This window comes from Balaenoptera ricei, chromosome 3 (assembly GCF_028023285.1).
Source record: "Balaenoptera ricei isolate mBalRic1 chromosome 3, mBalRic1.hap2, whole genome shotgun sequence".
In the NCBI taxonomy this organism is placed as follows: Eukaryota; Metazoa; Chordata; class Mammalia; order Artiodactyla; family Balaenopteridae; genus Balaenoptera; species Balaenoptera ricei.
The window spans coordinates 48,061,249-48,080,350 of record NC_082641.1 but is presented as its reverse complement, the minus strand read 5'-3'; the positions used below and the strand labels follow the sequence as shown (position 1 = coordinate 48,080,350).

The 19,102-nt window shown below is 38.6% G+C and overlaps 1 protein-coding gene across 1 annotated transcript in view; it reads left to right on the top strand.

The window, feature by feature from the left end:
* DEPDC1B (DEP domain containing 1B) overlaps positions 1–19,102 on the top strand; it is a 109,204-nt gene that overhangs the window by 30,876 nt on the left and 59,226 nt on the right. The window contains exon 3 of the mRNA XM_059919311.1: positions 15,699–15,834. Within this exon, the coding sequence (XP_059775294.1) occupies positions 15,699–15,834 (136 nt within the window). The remainder of the gene's footprint in view (positions 1–15,698; positions 15,835–19,102) is intronic.

Below are 19,102 nucleotides of genomic sequence, written 5' to 3'. Positions count from 1 at the left end.
TCATTGCGGTGCGCGGGCCTCTCACTATCGCGGCCTCTCTTGTTGCGGAGCACAAGCTCCAGATGCGCAGGCTCAGTAGTTGTGGCTCACGGGCCCAGTTGCTCCGCGGCATGTGGGAATCTTCCCAGACCAGGGCTCGAACCCGTGTCCCCTGCATTGGCAGGCAGATTCTCAACCGCTGCGCCACCAGGGTAGCCCAGGCTGCTACTCTTGAAGGGAGATATGAGCCGTGCACCTCCATGGCTGGCACTGTCCATTTCTGGTGCTGCACAGATCTGCTTCTCCACATGTGTTTATAGGCCTTTCTTCCTGGGGCAAAATCTAGGAGATGGAAATTACTAGAAAGAATATGTTCTCTGCTGCTGTAGCTGATCTCATGGATGCAACTGGTGCTGATTCTTTCCCTTCTCCACTCTCCATTGTAGATTCTCCCACCCTCAGCTGTCATGTTGGCAGACTTTGGGTGTATTATCTAGAAGTGTGACCCAGAAGTTCATTCTGAGACTCTGGACCCTTGATAGCCGTGAACTTCTCAGGTGTGATGTTGGTGCACATGCCCATTCACGGTACAGTGGGGCAAGGGAGTACAAGAGGTGCACGGGTATTCATTCCTTCCTGCCCCCGGGGGCTGAGAGCAGCCCTGCCTCGTCCTGCTGGTCAGGATCAGTTACCCCTGCTATGACAGGGGTTCCTATTCTTGCCTGTTGCTCCCTGCTGTGACTCCTGGCAAGAGTACTTACTTCTCTTTGGGGGACAGAACTTCTAACTGCAGAGCCCAGGGTTGTAGGGATGGGAAGCACAAAGTCCCCCAGTGGGTCACTGGGAGGGATGGTAAGAAGGGCTACTCCTCCTTCCACCCCTTGGTCCCAGGACGTGTATTCATGTGTATATTGGACCCAGCACTGTATAAAGCCCTCTGACTTAATTCATACACTATTCCATTGTCCTGTATGTCCACCTTGTCTCCAGTACCATCTCGATTACAGTAGGTTTATAATAAATCTTGAATTCAGATAATGACCCCTAACTTCTTTTTTTTTTCCAAAATTGTTTTGGCTAGTCTAGTTCTTTTGTCTTTTCATATAAATTTTAGAATCAACTTGTTTATTTCTATAAAAATTTCTTTTGAGATTTGGAATGAAATTGTGTGGAATCCATAGATCAGCTTGGGGAGATTTGATAACAAAATTGAGCCTTCCAAATCATCATGGTGTATCTCTCAGTTAATTTAGGTTTTAAATCTCTCAGCAGTGTTTGTAGCTTTAAGTATAAAGATTCTGCACAAGTTTTGGAGATTTAGATCTAAGTAGTTCATGTTTTTTGGTGCTATTGTAAATGGTGGTAGTTTTCCCTATAGATCTTGTGCATTTCTTTTATTTTTTTGTCATAGGTATTTAATATATTTTATTTTGTTGTAAATGGAATTTATTTTCTAAATAGTTATTGCTGATCTAAAGTAGGAATGTCTTTCAGATCAGATCATATCTCTCCCCTTCTTGAAAATACTCATTTGATTCTTTACTCATAGAGGAATCTTTATTCGTACAGAATACGGAATGATTCTGAGCTTGTAGTTCAAAGAGTTCCTCAGTTTATCAAGTAACTTTTTCTAGCTTCATCCATCATTGTCCTTCCCTCAGATACTTTTAGTTCCTGATGCACCTTTAAGCAGTATCGTGAGATGTAATCATTGGCAGTTTTTCAACATTTAAGTGATACAGTACTATATACCACTATTGGGCTCGAAAAATATGTTGAATGGGTTTACAGAGCATAGTGAAACCCAGAAAAATACTATAAATTTGCCTAACCCATGGGTTTCTGGGAAACAGTGGTCTCAGAGAGATCAGCTCCTATAATAATCACTACTGGATTGCTTTTTTTAATACAAAGGCTTTAGGCTACTAAGGCAAAGAGGCAGGGTGGTAAAAGCTGTAGATGCTGCAAATTTCTACAGATGCTAAAGGAAAAATTTTAGTATATATTGTGGAAAGGACTTTAAGTCATTCTGTCCTCTGTCATTGATGAGTGAAATTTATTAAGATTTATAAACTTTGTTTTCCTTGGGGTTTAGATGCCCTAGAATATTTTTATTGATTGATTAGGTAATGAATTCTGGTTTGTTTCAAGTACATTCATCAAAGGATAGTAGCTTTGGTATGGATTATTTTTTAATTGCTTTTTTCCAACCAGTATTTGGCAACAGAGGTGGCAGTAGGAGACCTGGGTTGTTTTGTTGAATGATTAGCTGTGGCCAATTCCTTTTCTGGCCTCACATTTTTCAGTGTGCAAATGTGGAGTTTGTGCTAGATCATTCTAAGGGGACTTTGTAATTTTGGAATCCATGATCATGTTGGGATTAAATTTATAGTTGGTGTTTATTTATTTATTTTTTGGCCATGCCTTGCAGCCTGCAGGATCCCAGCTCCCCAGTTAGGGGAGCGAACCCGGGCCCTTGGCAACGAAAGCAAGGAGTCCCAACCACTGGACCGCCGGGGAATTCCCTATAGTTTTTAAAGACAAATGTTGCCCACTAGAGAGAGCTCTGCTCTATTTGAATGTCCTCAATCTTGAGAAATACATTTTTTCATGCAAGAGTGTATAAACTATATTTGAACAATTTATATAGGAATAACAAAGCAAACACTTAACTACCCACAATTTATTTCTTCTCTAGAGAGGTCATCAATATCCTGACCTCATTTGTTAATGTGTTAATAATTTCCTTGCTTTTCTTTATTGTTTTAACACTTAGATTTGTATCCTTAAACAATATAGTATTTTTGTTTGAAACATTTTTCTTTGTTTTGAACTTTATATTAAAGATATCAAAGAGTGTATGTTCTCTGACTTATTCTTTTGTTGCTCATGATTTTTGAGATTTCATCCATGTTGGTGTGTTTAATTATAGTCGTGGAATTTCCTCAGCTATATTATGTTCTATTATATTGATATAATCTCTGTAATCTGTCTCTTCTCCTGTCAGTAGAGATTTGGGTTGCTTTGAGTTTTTTGCTATTATAAACAATGCTGCCATCAACATTTATGAACATGTATCCTTTGCACATGTGTGTTTCTTTAGGTTACCCAGAGTTACCGAGGAATGGAATTAGTATACAGGATATGGGTATGTTCATATGTGCATGTTCAACTTTACTAGGTCATGCCAGCTGTTTTCCGTAGTGAATATGCAAATTTTTATTTCAGTAGTAGAAAATATTTGATATTGACTGACTCTACCTTTTGCCGATCTGTGAAATGATCTTCCATTGTGATGTTATTTTGAATTTCCTTGATTGCTAATGAGATTAAGTATCTTTTTTTTTTAATTGAAGTATAGTTGATTTACAATATTGTGTTAGTATCAGGTGTACAACAAAATGACTTGGTTTCATATATTCTTTATTTTTTGATTCTTTTCCATTATAGGTTATTTCAAGATATTGAATGTAGTTCCCTGTCCTATACAGTAAATCCCTGTTGTTTATTCTGTACATGGTTGTGTGTATCTGTTAATCCCATACTCCTAATTTATCCTCCCCCACCCCAAGATTAAGTATCTTTTTATATGTTTATTCATCATTCCTGATTCCACACCTGGAAGTGCCTGCTTCATGTCTTTGTCTTCTCTATAGGATTTTTTTTTCTTATAAATCCTTAGCAGTTTTAAAAAATATTCTGGATATTAATCCTTTGTCAATTATATAGATTACAAAATCTCACTTGTTTTTCACCTTATGGTGTCTTGATGAACAGAAAAGTTTTTAATTGTGATGTAAGTGAATGTATCAGGCTTTTTTTTTTATACCGTGTGGTTTTTATGTCTTGCTTAAAAAAATTCCTTTATTGCCCAAGGTCAGAGAGATATTTTCTTATATTGTGCCCTGAATTTTATGGTTTTGCCCATGATTCTTATTCATAGTGTGATTTTGGGATTGTTCTGGTTTTCTACTGCTGAAAAACAATTTACCCCAAACTTTAATGGCTGAAAGCAACCATTTTATTTAGCTCATGGTTTTTGTGTCAAGGATTTAGAAAAAGCTCAGCTGGCAGTTTGCCCCTTACCCACAAGGCATTAGTTGGGCTAGAAAATTCACTTCCAAGACGGCTTCTTTCTCTGCTCACAATAGTGGTGTCTTTGTGCTTCCTGGCTCCTTTCTCTTTCTACATGAGCTTTTATCCTCTAGGGCATCTCCCATGGCTTGTGCTTCTTGAAGCATGATGGGCTTAGGGTAGTTGCTATTCTTATAGCAACTATAACAGCAAGGGGTTGTTGGCTTCTAAGAGGTATATTCCAAGAATGAGCCTCCCAAGAGCAAGTATTTACAATAGGCAAGAAGAGGAAACTGCCAGGCAGCTAAGATCTATGCCTGCAGTTGGCAAAGTGTCACTTCTGCTTATTCTATTTATTCAGAAGAATCACGGAGCTCACTCACGTTCAAAGGAGTAGAGAAATAATCTCCTCCTGTTGATGGGGAGTGTTAAAGTCACATTGTGGAAGAGGCATAAAGAATGGGAGATATTGTCGTGGCCATCCTTGAAAAATACAATCTGACCACAACAACATTCATTTGCAAACTATATTCACCCCCTTCCTCAAGACTCCCAAAATTCATCCTGTTATGGCATCACATACAGGAATCAGTAGCCCATACATTGCACTTCTAAAATGCAGTTGAGGGACTTCGCTGGTGGCGCAGTGGTTAAGAATCCTCCCGCCAGTGCAGGGGACACGGGTTGGAGCCCTGGTCCGGGAAGATCCCACGTGCTGTGGAGCAACTAAGCCCGTGCGTCACAACTACTGAGCCTGCGCTCTAGAGCCTGCGAGCCACAACTACTGAGCCCACGCCCCACAGCTACTGAAGCCCGCGCACCTAGAGCCCGTGCTCCGCAACAAAGAGAAACCACTGCAAGGAGAAGCCTGTGCACTGCAGCGAAGAGTAGCCCCCACTCGCTGCAACTAGAGAAAGCCTGCACGCAACAACGAAGACCCAACGCAGCCAAAAATGAATAAATAAATAAATTTAATAAATTAGGAGGAAGCCATTTGATGCCTTAAAAAAAAAAAAAAAAGTAAGTTAAAAAAAAATGCAGTTGAACATACGTCTGCCATTCCTTGATTAGGTCACAGTTCTGCTTCCTGAGAGTGATTCTGTGTGGTTCCTGCCTACACCCTTGTACTCTTAGCTCTAATTTCTGAGTCATTCTGGCCCATGACTGCAGTGGAAAGCTTTCTCAGATGCTTCCTGCTTATAGAAGCTTGAGATTCTTGACTGTTCGTTTAATTTTGAATTGTTTCTTTTTTAGTCCAAGTGGCTGGTGATTCTGTTAGTATTATTATCTTTAAAATGCTGTGGCTTTTCTATGAATTTCATTGTGCTTTTATCCATTAGACAAAAGTCACACTCATAAATCTCTTTGAGATAGACTCTCCCCTGCCTTGGGCTGTTATAAGTCTGCTGTGGTACAACACTCTTAAGATTCTTAAAGTACTACTTTGTAAGGTACTACCTTAAATTTTCCTGAAGTTATAGCAAAAGTTTTATAGCCACACACTTGTGACTGCTCTGAGACAGTAGTTTACTAGAAACATCTTGAATTTGATATTTGTCATAAGACCATTTTTACTTTGAGAACCTTTTGCTGGGAGAGATTAGGGATGAGAAATAGCTTTGTTTTCAAATCATTCAAGTCACGACTCCTTTATATTGCCTCTAAATTCTGCTTAAAAACTAAAAAGTTCCTTCTTCAGTTTCTCTCTCTCTGTCTATATCTTGTTATCAAGGCTAAAAGAAACAAGTCGGCACTTTGAACATTCATCCTGGAAAACTCCCTAGATCCACCTTTTGTATTTTCCTTGTTACCGAAGGGGCCAGTTTTAACTGAACTTTATGCCACTGTGTAACATGGGTCTTTCTCTGTCTTCCAATAACAACTGCCTCGCTGTTCTTCCAGCCTCCACTAACAAGTCTCTCTGAGCTCCTTCAGACCTCCACTCACTCCCTGGCCCTGATGCCACACACTTCTGTTCTGGCTATCTATTGTTGTGTAACAAAGCTATGCCCAAACCTAGTGGCTTAAAACAATCATTGTAATTTTTACGTAATTTTGTGGGTTGGGAATTTGGAAGGACTTAGCTGGACATCAGCTGAGGCTGCGGAATCCACCTCCATGATAACTTCTTCATCCACAAGTCTGGAACTTTGGTGCTCCTTGACCTCAATTTCTTTCCATGCAGGGTCTCATCTTCTAGGGCCTCTTCCTGTTGCTCAGGCATCTCACAGCATGCTGGGCTCAGGGTAGTCGCACTTCTTACGTGATGACTGGTTTCCAAGAGGGAGCTTTGCAAGAATGAATGATACAAGAGCAAGAGTTCCAAGAGGCAGGAAGAAAGTTTCAGGCTAGTTAAAGGCTAGTGCCCAGAACTGCCACACTGTCACTTCTGCCATCTTCTATTTATCAAGTCAGTTAGAGAGGGCTCACCCTAACTCAGATACACTCTACCTCTTGTTGGGGTAGTGGCAAGATCACGTTGCAGAAGCACGTGTAGGTGGGAGATAATGTTGCAAAACATCTTTGGAAGTGCAGTCTGCCACAGGGATGCAATATCACTGTTCCCAAATGGATAACCAGTTGGATCAGAATTCTTTATTGAACAGTCTGTACTTTTTCATTGATCTGTAATGTCTGTTCTGTCATAAATCAGGTTTCTAAACATGTGTGTATTTGTTTTAGATTGCCTGTTTTTACTCATGGTTTACAACTGGGGGCCATTCTGCAGGGGACAATATTTGGAGACATTTTTGGTTGTCACGCTTGGGAGAACATGCTGCTAGCATCTAGTGGATCTGCACAGTGTGCAGAACTGCCTCCCACGACAAAGAATTATACAGCGCAAATGTCAATAATTCTGAGTTGAGGAATCATGGTCCATGCCACCAGTATCATCCTACCGTATTATCTTATTTAGCTTAATAGCTGGTACAGTAAGTCACCTCACTTTGCTTTTCTTCTTTAAGAATGTCTTGATTATATTTGGTCCCTTGCATTTCCGTATAAATTTTAGAATCAGTTTATCTTGTGTCATGGAAAACTTTATATGTTGACTGGAATTTCGTTGTAACTATATATCTTCATGATGAAAATTGACATTTTATGATATTGAATCTTCTTATTCACTAACATGATATCTCTATCAATTTAGTTCTTTGATGCCTTTTAATAAAACTTTATAATTTTCTTATTAAAGAGCTTGCAAATCTTTTGTGCAAGATTTGCTCTCTTGGCCAGGTAGCTGCTGGGCTTTTAATAAGTTGTGTTCCTCTTTTGGGCCTTAATTCCCCTAAGTGAAAAATGTGACATTTGGAATAGAGATGACATGATTAAAACGTTAGAAATTGAACACTGTCAATGCACGAAATACAGGTGGTCCTCTAGAGGGAGCTCTTCTGCATTTCATCTCAGGTCAGGTTGCCAGTCGGCTGTGAAGATACCGCATCAGTACTGACAGCTGCAGATGTTACAGCACAGACCTCATCTCATCGGGGCAGAGGAAGAAAGTGACTCCCTAGTATCTCATCAATCACAGTTCTCCACATAAGATATTCTGCTTTGGTCTTTGGAAGATATTACTTGTTTCTGGGTATGGGAATACAGGAAACATATTTTGAACCTAGGAGGAAATTTATGGATCATCCAATTTAATCCCTTCATTTAACAAGTAAAAAAGCTATGATTTAGAGACGCTTTCACTTTGCAAAGGACAGTTTGTGAGAGAGCCAAGGCTGGAACTCAGGTCCATACTTTTCACACTATAGTTGAAGGAATGGGGAAAAGAAGTAAGCAGTGGGTATTAGTGATGGGGTGGGGGTAGGGATTATGTTTAATTTTGAAAGGATTGAGAGGTGGGTGGTCTGTGAATTCCTGAAATTATATGCAATATTGTATATGTGAATGTGAGAGTGTATGTGTGTATGCGAGTGAGTGTGTGTGTGTGTGCATGTGTGTGCATACACATGCTATACTTTGGCTGGAAATAGGACTTTTGCTGTGATTGTTGGCTTCTAAGAAATAGGATTGGACTTTGGTAAGCCAGCCTTTACTTACAAAGTAGGATAACTTTCACTGGAATCATTTGGAAATACCTGCGTTGGTAACTTGAGTACCAGAAATTTAAGCTGTCTTTCAGTTTATTTATCCTTAATTTGATTTAATGATTTCAAGACCTCTTTTTTTTCTTACTGACTCAAAACTGACTTTTCAAGTAAAGTGCAGTTATTGGATGTTCTTTTCAGAGAAGATGAAGCTCAACTTCTCTCTGTTAGTCATCCTTTTTGAAGTCTATTGTGACTGTTTTTGAAATGTTTCTCCATAGTTCTCTTATTATTTATGATTCTTCTGATTCACCTCAATACAAACTTTCCTTGTAAACAGTAGACATTTTAAAATTCTTTATTTCTGCAGTTGCCTTATGAATAAGATCTTTATAGTTTATTTGGATTATTTTTTTGTGGATATCATGGACAAGATTTTAAGCCTTTATTTCGGCTTAAATAAAGAAAAAATGAAGAGAAAAAGTCATTACCTACTAACTTCTATGTCTACTTTTTAATTTATTTTATTTTATTTTTGGCTGCATTGGGTCTTATTTGCAGCACTCAGGATCTTTGTTGTGGCATGTGGGATCTTTCTTTGCGGCGCGTGGGCTCTCAGTTGTGGTGTGTGGGCATGTCTCTAGTTGTGGTGCGCGGGCTCAGTAGTTGCAGTGTGTGGGCTCTCTAGTTGCGGCATGAGGGTTCTGTAGTTGCAGCATGCAGGCTCTCTAGTTGTGGCTTGTGTGCCTCAGTAGTTGTGGTGTGTGGGCTTAGTTGCCCCGCAGCATGTGGGATCTTAGTTCCCCGACCAGGCATTGATCTCGCATCCCCTGCATTGGAAGGCGGATTCTTAACCACTGGACCACCAGGGAAGTCCCTATGTCAACTTTAAGAACTAGAGTTCTTGCATTGCTTTTTCAGTGCAATGCAATATATCCTTCTCTAGCAAGCTAACGGAAAAAGATGCTCTGAGAAAAATATGTATTTAATTACCTCTATTGTTCTTTAGACTTCTATGTATTCATCCAAGGAATGATGATGTTGATTCCCAGGGGGAATAAAAACAGAAAGGAGTATAAAAGGGCAGAATAAGGATATTGGGAAGCTTTATATCTCCTCCGAGATGGATTTTTAGACTGAAGCTTCAGTCTCATTGTGAGGTGTTGGATATTCAAGGAGAGGAGGATTAATCTTTATTAGAAATAGTTATGGAAATGAATTTTAGGCCAAATGATTTTTGTGCTGTTAGTTTCCTCAACAAGTATTACTGAAGATTTATCTGTCAATAATTTCTATTTGCATACTTACCACCTAAAAGTTTCAGCAGGAGTTATGAAGCAGTAAGGATTTTGAGCTGGGTGAAAGAAATGGCTTACCCTTGTATCCCATTAAGAGCATGTTTAATCATGAAAATCAAGTGACAGACCAAGGTTTATTTATTTATTTATTTAAAACTACATCACATGTTTGATTCCTGTTTTTCTTCATAAATGTTATTTAATGGGCATAATGAACAGATGTTTTTATTTAAAAAATTAAAAAAAAATTTTTTTACTTCTTTAACGTCTTTATTGGAGTATAATTGCTTTAAAATTGTGTGTTAGTTTCTGCTATATAACAAAGTGTATCAGCTATACATATACATATATCCCCATATTTCCTCCCTCTTTCATCTCCCTCCCACCCTCCCTATCCCACCCCTCTAGGTGGACACAAAGCACCGAGCTGATCTCCCTGTGCTATGTGGCTGCTTCCCACTAGCTATCTATTTTACATTTGGTAGTGTATATATGTCCATGCCACTCTCTCACTTTGTCCCAGCTTACCCTTCCCCCTTCCTGTGTCCTCAAGTCCATGCTCTACATCTGTATCTTTATTCCTGTCCTGCCCTTAGGTACTTCAGAACCCTTTTTTTTTTTTTAAATTCCATATATATGTGTTAGCATATGGTATTTGTTTTTCTCTTTCTGACTTACTTCACTCTGCATGACAGTCTCTAGGTCCATCCACCTCACTATAAATAACTCAATTTCGTTTCTTTTTATGGCTGAGTAACATTCCATTGTATATATGTGCCACATCTTCTTTATCCATTCATCTGTTGATGGACACTTAGGTTGCTTGCATGTCATGGCTATTGTAAATAGAGCTGCAGTGAACATTGTGGTACATGACTTTTTGAATTATGGTTTTCTCAGGGTATATGTGCATTAGTGGGATTGCTGGGTTGTATGCTAGTTCTATTTTTAGTTTTCTGAGAAACCTCCATACTGTTCTCCATACTGGCTGCATCAATTTACATTCCCACCAACAGTGCAAGAGGGTTCCCCTTTCTCCACACCCTCTCCAGCATTTATTGTTTGTAGATTTTTTCATGATGGCCCTTTTGACCGGTGTGAGGTGATACCTCATTGTAGTTTTGATTTGCATTTCTCTAATGATTAGTGATGTTGAGCATCCTTTCATGTGTTTGTTGGCAATCTGTATATCTTCTTTGGAGAAATGTCTATTTCGGTCTTCTGCCCATTTTTGGATTGGGTTTTATGTTTTTTTGATATTGAGCTGCATGAGCTGCTTGTAAATTTTGGAGATTAATCCTTTGTCAATTGCTTCATTTGCAAATATTTTCCCCCATTCTGAGGGTTGTCTTTTCGTCTTGTTTATGGTTTCCTTTGCTGTGGAAAAGCTTTGAAGTTTCATTAGGTCCCATTTGTTTATTTTTATTTTTATTTCCATTTCTCTAGGAGATGGGTCAAAAAGGATCTTGCTGTGATTTATAGAGTCATAGAGTGTTCTGCCTATGTTTTCCTCTAAGAGTTTGATAGTGTCTGGCCTTACATATAGGTTTTTAATCCATTTTGAGTTTATTTTTGTGTATGGTGTTAGGGAGTGTTCTAATTTCATTCTTTTACATGTAGCTGTCCAGTTTTCCCAGCACCACTTATTGAAGAGGCTCTCTTTTCTCCACTGTATATTCTTGCCTCCTTTATCAAAGATAAGGTGACCATATGTGTGTGGGTTTATCTCTGGGCTTTCTATCCTGTTCCATTGATCTATATTTCTGTTTTTGTGCCAGTACCATACTGTCTTGATTACTGTAGCTTTGTAGTATAGCCTGACGTCCGGGAGCCTGATTCCTCCAGCTCTGTTTTTCTTTCTCAAGCTTGCTTTGGCTATTCGGGGTCTTTTGTGTTTCCATACAAATTGTGAAATTTTTTGTTCTAGTTCTGTGAAAAATGCCATTGGTAATTCGATAGGGATTGCATTGAATCTGTAGATTGCTTTGGATAGTATATTCATTTTCACAATGTTGATTCTTCCAATCCAAGAACATGGTACATCTCTCCATCTGTTTGTATCCTCTTTAATTTCTTTCATCAGTGTCTTATAGTTTTCTTCAGACAGATCTTTTGTCTCCTTAGGTAGGTTTATTCCTAAGTATTTTATTCGTTTTGTTGCAATGGTAAATGGGAGTGTTTCCTAAATTTCTCTTTCAAACATTTTATCATTTGTGTATAGGAATGCAAGAGACTTCGGTGCATTAATTTTGTATCCTGCTACTTTACCAAATTCATTGATTAGCTCTAGGAGTTTTCTGGTAGCGTCTTTAGGATTCGCTATGTATAGTATCATGTCATCTGCAAACAGTGACAGCTTTACTTCTTCTTTTCCAATTTGGATTCCTTTTATTTCTTTTTCTTCTCTGATTGCTGTGGCTAACACTTCCAAAACTATGTTGAATAATAGTGGTGAGAGTGGGCAACCTTGTCTTGTTCCTGATCTTAGTGGAAATGGTTTCAGTTTTTCACCATTGAGAACGATGTTGGCTGTGGGTCTGTCATATATGGCCTTTATTATATTGAAGTAACTTCCCTCTATGCCTACTTTCTGGAGGGTTTTTATCATAACTGGATGTTGGCTTTGTCGAAAGCTTTTTCTGCATCTATTGAGATGATCATGTGGTTTTTCTCCTTCAATTTGTTAGTGTGGTTTATCACATTGATTGATTTGCGTATATTGAAGAATCCTTGCATTCCTGGGATAAACCCCACTTGATCATGGTGTATGATCTTTTTAATGTGCTGTTTGATTCTGTTGGCCAGTATTTTGTTGAGGATTTTTGCATCTATGTTCATCAGTGATATTAGCCTGTAGTTTTCTTTCTTTGTGACATCTTTGTCTGCTTCTGGTATCAGGGTGATGGTGGCCTCGTAGAATGAGTTTGAGAGTGTTCCTCCTTCTGCCATATTTTGGAAGACTTTGAGAAGGATAGGTGTTAGCTCTTCTCTAAATGTTTGATATTATTCTCCAGTGAAGCCATCTGGTCCTGGGCTTTTGTTTGTTGGAAGATTTTTAATCACAGTTTCAATTTTAGTGCTTGTGATTGGTCTGTATATATTTTATATTTCTTCCTGGTTCAGTCTCGGAAGGTTGTGCTTTTCTAAGAATTTTTCCGTTTCTTCCAGGTTTTGCATTTTATTGGCATATAATAACTTTTTGGCTTGTAGTAATCGCTCATGGTCCTTTGTATTTCTGCAGTGTCAGTTGTTACTTCTCCTTTTTTATTTCTAATTCTATTGATTTGAGTCTTCTCCCTTTTTTTCTTGATGAGTCTGGCTAATGGTTTATCAATTTTTTTTATGTGCTCAAAGAACCAGCTTTTAGTTTTATTGATCTTTGTTATTGTTTCCTTCATTTCTTTTTCATTTATTTCTGATCTGATCTTTATGCTTTCTTTCCTTCTGCTAACTTTGGGGTTTTTTTGTTCTTCTTTCTCTAATTGCTTTAGGTATAAGGTTAGGTTGTTTGTTTGAGATGTTTCTTGTTTCTTGAGGTAAGATTGTATTGCTGTCAGCTTCCCTCTTAGAACTGCTTTTGCTGCATCCCATAGGTTTTGGGTCGTCATGTTTTTATTGTCATTTGTTTCTAGGTATTTTTCGATTTCCTCTTTGATTTCTTCAGTGATCTCTTGGTTATTAAGTAGTGTATGGTTTAGCCTCCATGTGTTTGTATTTTTTACAGAATTTTTCCTGTAATTGATATCTAGTCTCATAGCATTGTGGTCAGAAAAGTTACTTGATACGATTTCAATTTTCCTAAATTTACCAAGGCTTTTTTGTGACTCAATATATGATCTATCCTGGAGAATATTCCATGAGCACGTGAGAAAAAAGTGTAATCTGCTGTTTTTGGATGGAATGTCCAATAAATATAGGTTAAGTCCATCTGTTTAATGTATCATTTAAAGCTTGTGTTTCCTTATTTATTTTCATTTTGGATGATCTGTCCATTGGTGAAAGTGGGGTGTTAAAGTCCCTTCTTCCTATTGTGTTATTGTCGATTTCCCCTTTTATGGCTGTTAACATTTGCCTTACGTATTGAGGTGCTCCTATGTTGGGTGCATAAATATTTACAATTTTATCTCTTTTTTGTTGGATTGATCCCTTGATCATTATGTAGTATCCTTCTTTGTCTCTTGTACTAGTCTTTATTTTAAAGTCTGTTTTGTCTGATATGAGAATTGCTACTCCAGCTTTCTTGTGATTTGCATTTGCATGGAATATCTTTTTCCATCCCCTCACTTTCAGTCTGTATGTGTCCCTAGGTCTGAAGTGGGTCTCTTGTAGACAGCATATTTACGGGTCTTTTTTTTGTATCCATTCAGCCAGACAGTGTCTTTTGGTTGGAGCATTTAATCCATTTACAATTAAGGTAATTATCAATATGTATGTTCCTATTACCATTTTCTTAATTGTTTTGGGTTTGTTATTGTAGGTCTTTTCCTTCTCTTGTGTTTCCTGCCTAGAGAAGTTCCTTTAGCATTTGTTGTAAAGCTGGTTTGGTGTTGCTGAATTCTCTTAGCTTCTGATTGTCTGTAAAGGTTTTAATTTCTCCATCGAATCTGAATGAGATCCTTGCTGGGTAGAGTAATCTTGGTTGTAGGTTTTTCCCTTTCATTACTTTAATTATGTCCTGCTACTCCCTTCTGGCTTGCAGAGTTTCTGCTGAAAGATCCGCTGTTAGCCTTATGTGGATTCCCTTGTATGTTATTTGTTGATTTTCCCTTGATGCTTTTAATATTTTTTTGTATTTAATTTTTGATAGTTTGATTAATATGTGTCTTGGCTTGTTTCTCCTTGGATTTATCCTGTATGGGACTGTCTGTGCTTCCTGGACTTGATTTGACTATTTCCTTTCCCATGTTAAGGAAGTTTTCAACTATAATCTCTTCAAGTATTTTCTCAGTCACTTTTTTTTCCTCTTCTTCTTCTGGGACCCCTATAATTCGAATGTTGGTGCGTTTAATGTTGTCCCAGAAGTCTCTGAGATTGTCCTTAATTCTTTTCATTCTTTTTTCTTTATTCTGCTCTGTGGTAATTATTTCCACTATTTTATCTTCCAGGTCACTTATCCGTTCTTCTGCCTCAGTTATTCTGCTATTGATTCTTTCTAGAGAATTTTTAATTTCATTTATTGTGTTGTTCATCATTGTTTTTTTGCTCTTTAGTTCTTCTAGTTCCTTGTTAAACGTTTCTTGTATATTCTCCATTCTATTTCCAAGATTTTGGATCATCTTTACTATCATTACTCTGAATTCTTTTTCAGGTAGACTGCCTATGTCCTCTTCATTTGTTTGGTCAGGTGGGTTTTTACCTTGCTCCTTAATCTGGAGCATCTGTGTATTTCTCTGTCTTCTCATTTTGCTTAACTTACTGTGTTTGGGGTCTCCTTTTTGCAGGCTGCAGGTTCTTAGTTCCCGTTGTTTTTGGTGTCTGCTCCCATTGGGTAAAGTTGGTTCAGTGGGTTGTGTAGGCTTCCTGGTGGAGGAGACTGGTGCCTGTGTTTTGGTGGACGAGGCTGGATCTTGTCTTTCTGGTGGGCAGGACCACGTCCAGTGGTGTGTTTTGGGGTGTCTGTGAATTTATTATGATTTTAGGCAGCCTCTCTGCTCATGGGTGGGGTTGTGTTCCTGTCTTGCTAGTTGTTTGGCATAGGGTGTCCAGCACTGTAGCTTGCTGGTCGTTGAGTGGAGCTGGGTCTTAGTGTTGTGATGGAGATCTCTGGGAGAGCTTTCGCCGTTTGATACTACGTGGGGCCGGGAGGTCTCTGGTGGACCAGTGTCCTGAGCTCGGCTCTCCCACCTCAGAGGCTCAGGCCTGACACCCGGCCAGAGCACCAAGAGCCTGTCAGCCACACGGCTCCAGGAGTCATCTTTATGACAGCCCTTCACTCCCCCACAGTGAACTCAGCAGCCGTACAGACAGTGTGCTTCAAATTGCCAATCTGGCAGGCTGCCTGCAGAATCATTCCTCCTCCTCCTCGTCCCCCTTGGGGGGAGCTGGCGGAGCCAACCTGGCCAAGAAGACGAGGAAAAGGTGGGGGGTCTGCGTGCCCTGCAAGAGGCTCATCAGCTGTGGCCGAATGAATGCTTTTAAAAAATCATACATTGTTGGGTACTATTAGCCGTATGTAATGATTTAAGTATGAATTCATTACCTGAAGTTTGGAGTTATATAAACTCTCAAGGATAAAAGAAGTGGGGACTGTTGTTAAAATATCTGTGTTTCCCACTGACTGCAATAATATTTTCTTTTTGGTTTTTAGATTTCCTCCTTCCTCACCCCTGAGACCATATCCAAAGAGGCCCCCATATCAAAAGGATGTTATTAAATTTCCAGAATGGAATGATCCCCCACCAGGCACCTCACAAGAGAATATCCCAGTGAGGCCAGTTGTGATGGTAAGTGCCATTATAGAAGCTGGAGGACTAGCAGAGGGAAAGATAAGAAATAGTCTGTGAACCATCAGGCTTAGTCCAGTTTTTCTGTCGGTCCCTTGGAAACAGTGGTCTGAAAGCACTTTAAAACAATATCTTATCCGTTAATAGCTGAGAGACTAGTAACACAGGAAGATTGGCTTTTGCATTTTTTCACTCTTGCCTATTGACACTATGACTGAATATACGGTAGCTGTTTTCATATGTTTAGACTGAGCAGTTTTCTCTTAAAACTCCCTTATAATTTCCTTTTCCTTTCTATTCTATAATTTTTCTCTTCTCCCTCCTTCTCTTCTCTTCCTGAACTTTGTTATAATTATTACCAGTTGAAAGTGTGAAGTTTGGGGCATGGAAGATTGTGGAGTGAGTCCTGACACAATATGAACAAAGGTAGGTTCTGCTAGTTTTGGGAAACCTAAGCACATTGTAGAATAAACTACCTTTTTTGGGGTGTACTTTTTCCTTGAAATATCCTCAGTAGAAAACTATTAAGATTGCCATAATGCTAAAAAATAAAATGCAGACAAAAATTTTATACGGCAGTTTTTAAGAATTGTACTAACACCAATGTTTTAAGTTAATCTAGTCTTATAGGACTGGATGTCCAGTTCATACGTTTGCAAAGATATGTTGTAAACATTTTTAGGCGATGTGATTGAAAAGAAAAAAAAATTTTTTAAAAGAGGTTATATTGTATCTCAGTTTGGAGAGAATAATTAAGCAGCTTAAGCTTTATCAAAAATAATTTAAGAAAAAGAGTGGCACCAGTGACAGAAATGGGGACTCCATATGAACTTGCAGATTTGTCAGGGACAGTGATGAATGTAGTTTTAAATATATTTGATGAGAAAGGTGGGTTGTATTAAATGGAAGTATCTAACAGGCAGGTGGAGATAAAAGCTCTGGAACTTAGATAAGAGGTCGTATTTGAAAGTCATTAACATTCATTCAACAAAGATTTGTTGATTGTCTACTGTGTGCCATGCGTCCTGCCAGGTTCTACAGATGCAGTTGTATGTAATATGGTTTTTCCTCCAAAAGGGCTCATAGTCTAGTGAAGTATTCAATACGACGATAGATTATTAGAAAACAAAGTGGAACTACTCTGAAAGAGTGAGTACAAAGGGTATTTGAGGACTATTTAATTCATTACTAATGAGGAGAACTTAATTAAGGTCTAGCTGATAGTTCCTGTACTTAAGAAAGTTAAAATATCAGCTCCATGAAATCAGGTTCATTTTTTTTAACATTTGTGTTTAAACACCTAATATGACCCCATCAGTAGAGTGGTTATTCAACAGCCATTTTTTCATTATAATGTCATCTAGTATTGTTTATACAAAAGAGGTAAAATCCCATATTAAACTAATGTGTATTTATGTCATCGATATAATAACTTCCCTTTTTTGTTCTTTTTGGTTCTGTGAACCTTTAGGAAGACCAGCTGCTCATTAGCACACTTTCATGCACCAATGAAGAAGACAGTGTCGTCTCTCTTCTCTCTTCTGTTTTCAGTTTCTAATTTTTCATCAGCCCTGAAGTGGTGGTATACCAGTGTCTCAGATTCATCAAGCATTTCCCCCACAGCTTGTCATGTCACTGGTCGTCTGTGTGTATATTTCTGATAATGTTGCTCTTGCCTTTTCTTGTACTTCCCCCTAAATCAAGTGGTGGAGGTTTGAGCTCCTTACTTGCTACAGTTCCTCTAAAGCTTGGGCTGTCCGGAGGAAGAGGACTGTCCAGAGGAAGAATGGCAGAGCAGGATCTGTTTCCCCAGTTGGGCCTTATGCAGGTTTTAGGTTGATGAGGTTAGTAGTCAATAGAGAAACAGTCCATCTTTCTTAAAGGACCTGAGCTCGTATTCATTTCTTCTATCTTACTTTGCCTCTTTGTATCTCTGCCTCCACTTTGCTTGTTCGTTTTTGTTTTTGTTCTGTCCTACCCTCTCTCTTGCCTAGCCATTTTATAAAATAAAATGAACTGAGGCAAATAAAATGATTTGTTGTGTTTGCTGAGGGGCAGTGTAATGTGGAGAGTACAAGTGTGAGCTCTGGAGACAGACTGCTGGATTTGAATCTTGGCTCCTTCATTTACTAGCTGTGCGATCTTGTTTCTCTGTTTTATTCACTGTGTCTGTGTCTCAGTTTTCTTTTTGGTGAAAGTGGGATGAAAACACCCCCCTGGGGTAAGGTCATTATGAAAATCAAGTGACTTCCTATCTATAAAGTGTTTAGAAGGTGCCTGACACACAGGTTTTCAGAAACTGTTAACTGCTATTGCTGTTATTAACAGAATTGTTCATAGGTAGAGACAAAAGAAAAAAAAAATTACTCATAATATCATCCAGAGAGAATTAATATTAACGTTTTTGTTGTGTTTTATTTTTTCCACGCATGTTTTTAACAACAAAATGAGATCGTGCTGTGCTGTTTTGGTAGCCTATATTCTTCACTTAGAACAGTGTATTGTGTCCATTTTTTCATGTTATTCAACATTCAACATCATTTTTAATATCTGTATCATGTCTATAAAGGATTATGGTTTATTTATCCAGTTCTTTTTTTTTAAAGTCTTTTTATTTATTTATTTATTTATTTATTTATTTATTTATTTATGGCTGTGTTGGGTCTTCGTTTCTGTGCAAGGGCTTTCTCTAGTTGTGGCAAGTGGGGGCCACTCTTCATCGCGGTGCGCGGGCCTCTCACTATTGCGGCCTCTCTTGTTGCGGAGCACAGGCTCCAGACGCGCAGGCTCAGTAATTGTGGCTCACGGGCCTGGTTGCTCCGCGGCATGTGGGATCTTCCCAGACCAGGGCTCGAACCCGTGTCCCCTGCATTGGCAGGCAGATTCTCAACCACTGCGCCACCAGGGAAGCCCTATTTATCCAGTTCTTTACTGTTAGATATGTACCATGTTTCAGTATGTGTGTAAACAATGCAATGAACAGTATCTTTACAGATAAATAGTTGAGTATTTCTTTTTGAGTATTTCTTTAAGATAACTTTTAGAAGTGAATTTGCTAGGCAAATGCAACAACTGATATTCCTGCCTTTAAAAGAGAACACCTAATTTGGATACTTTAAAAAAAAAAAAGTCACAAATCCATGTGAGCTTCAAGTTTCTTTTGTAGTTCAGTAATTCTCCAAAAACGAAACCAAAAACCACATCAAAAAACAACTTTCCAGTTCATTTTTTCCAATTAATAAGATATTTTCTATAATGACACTTCTGT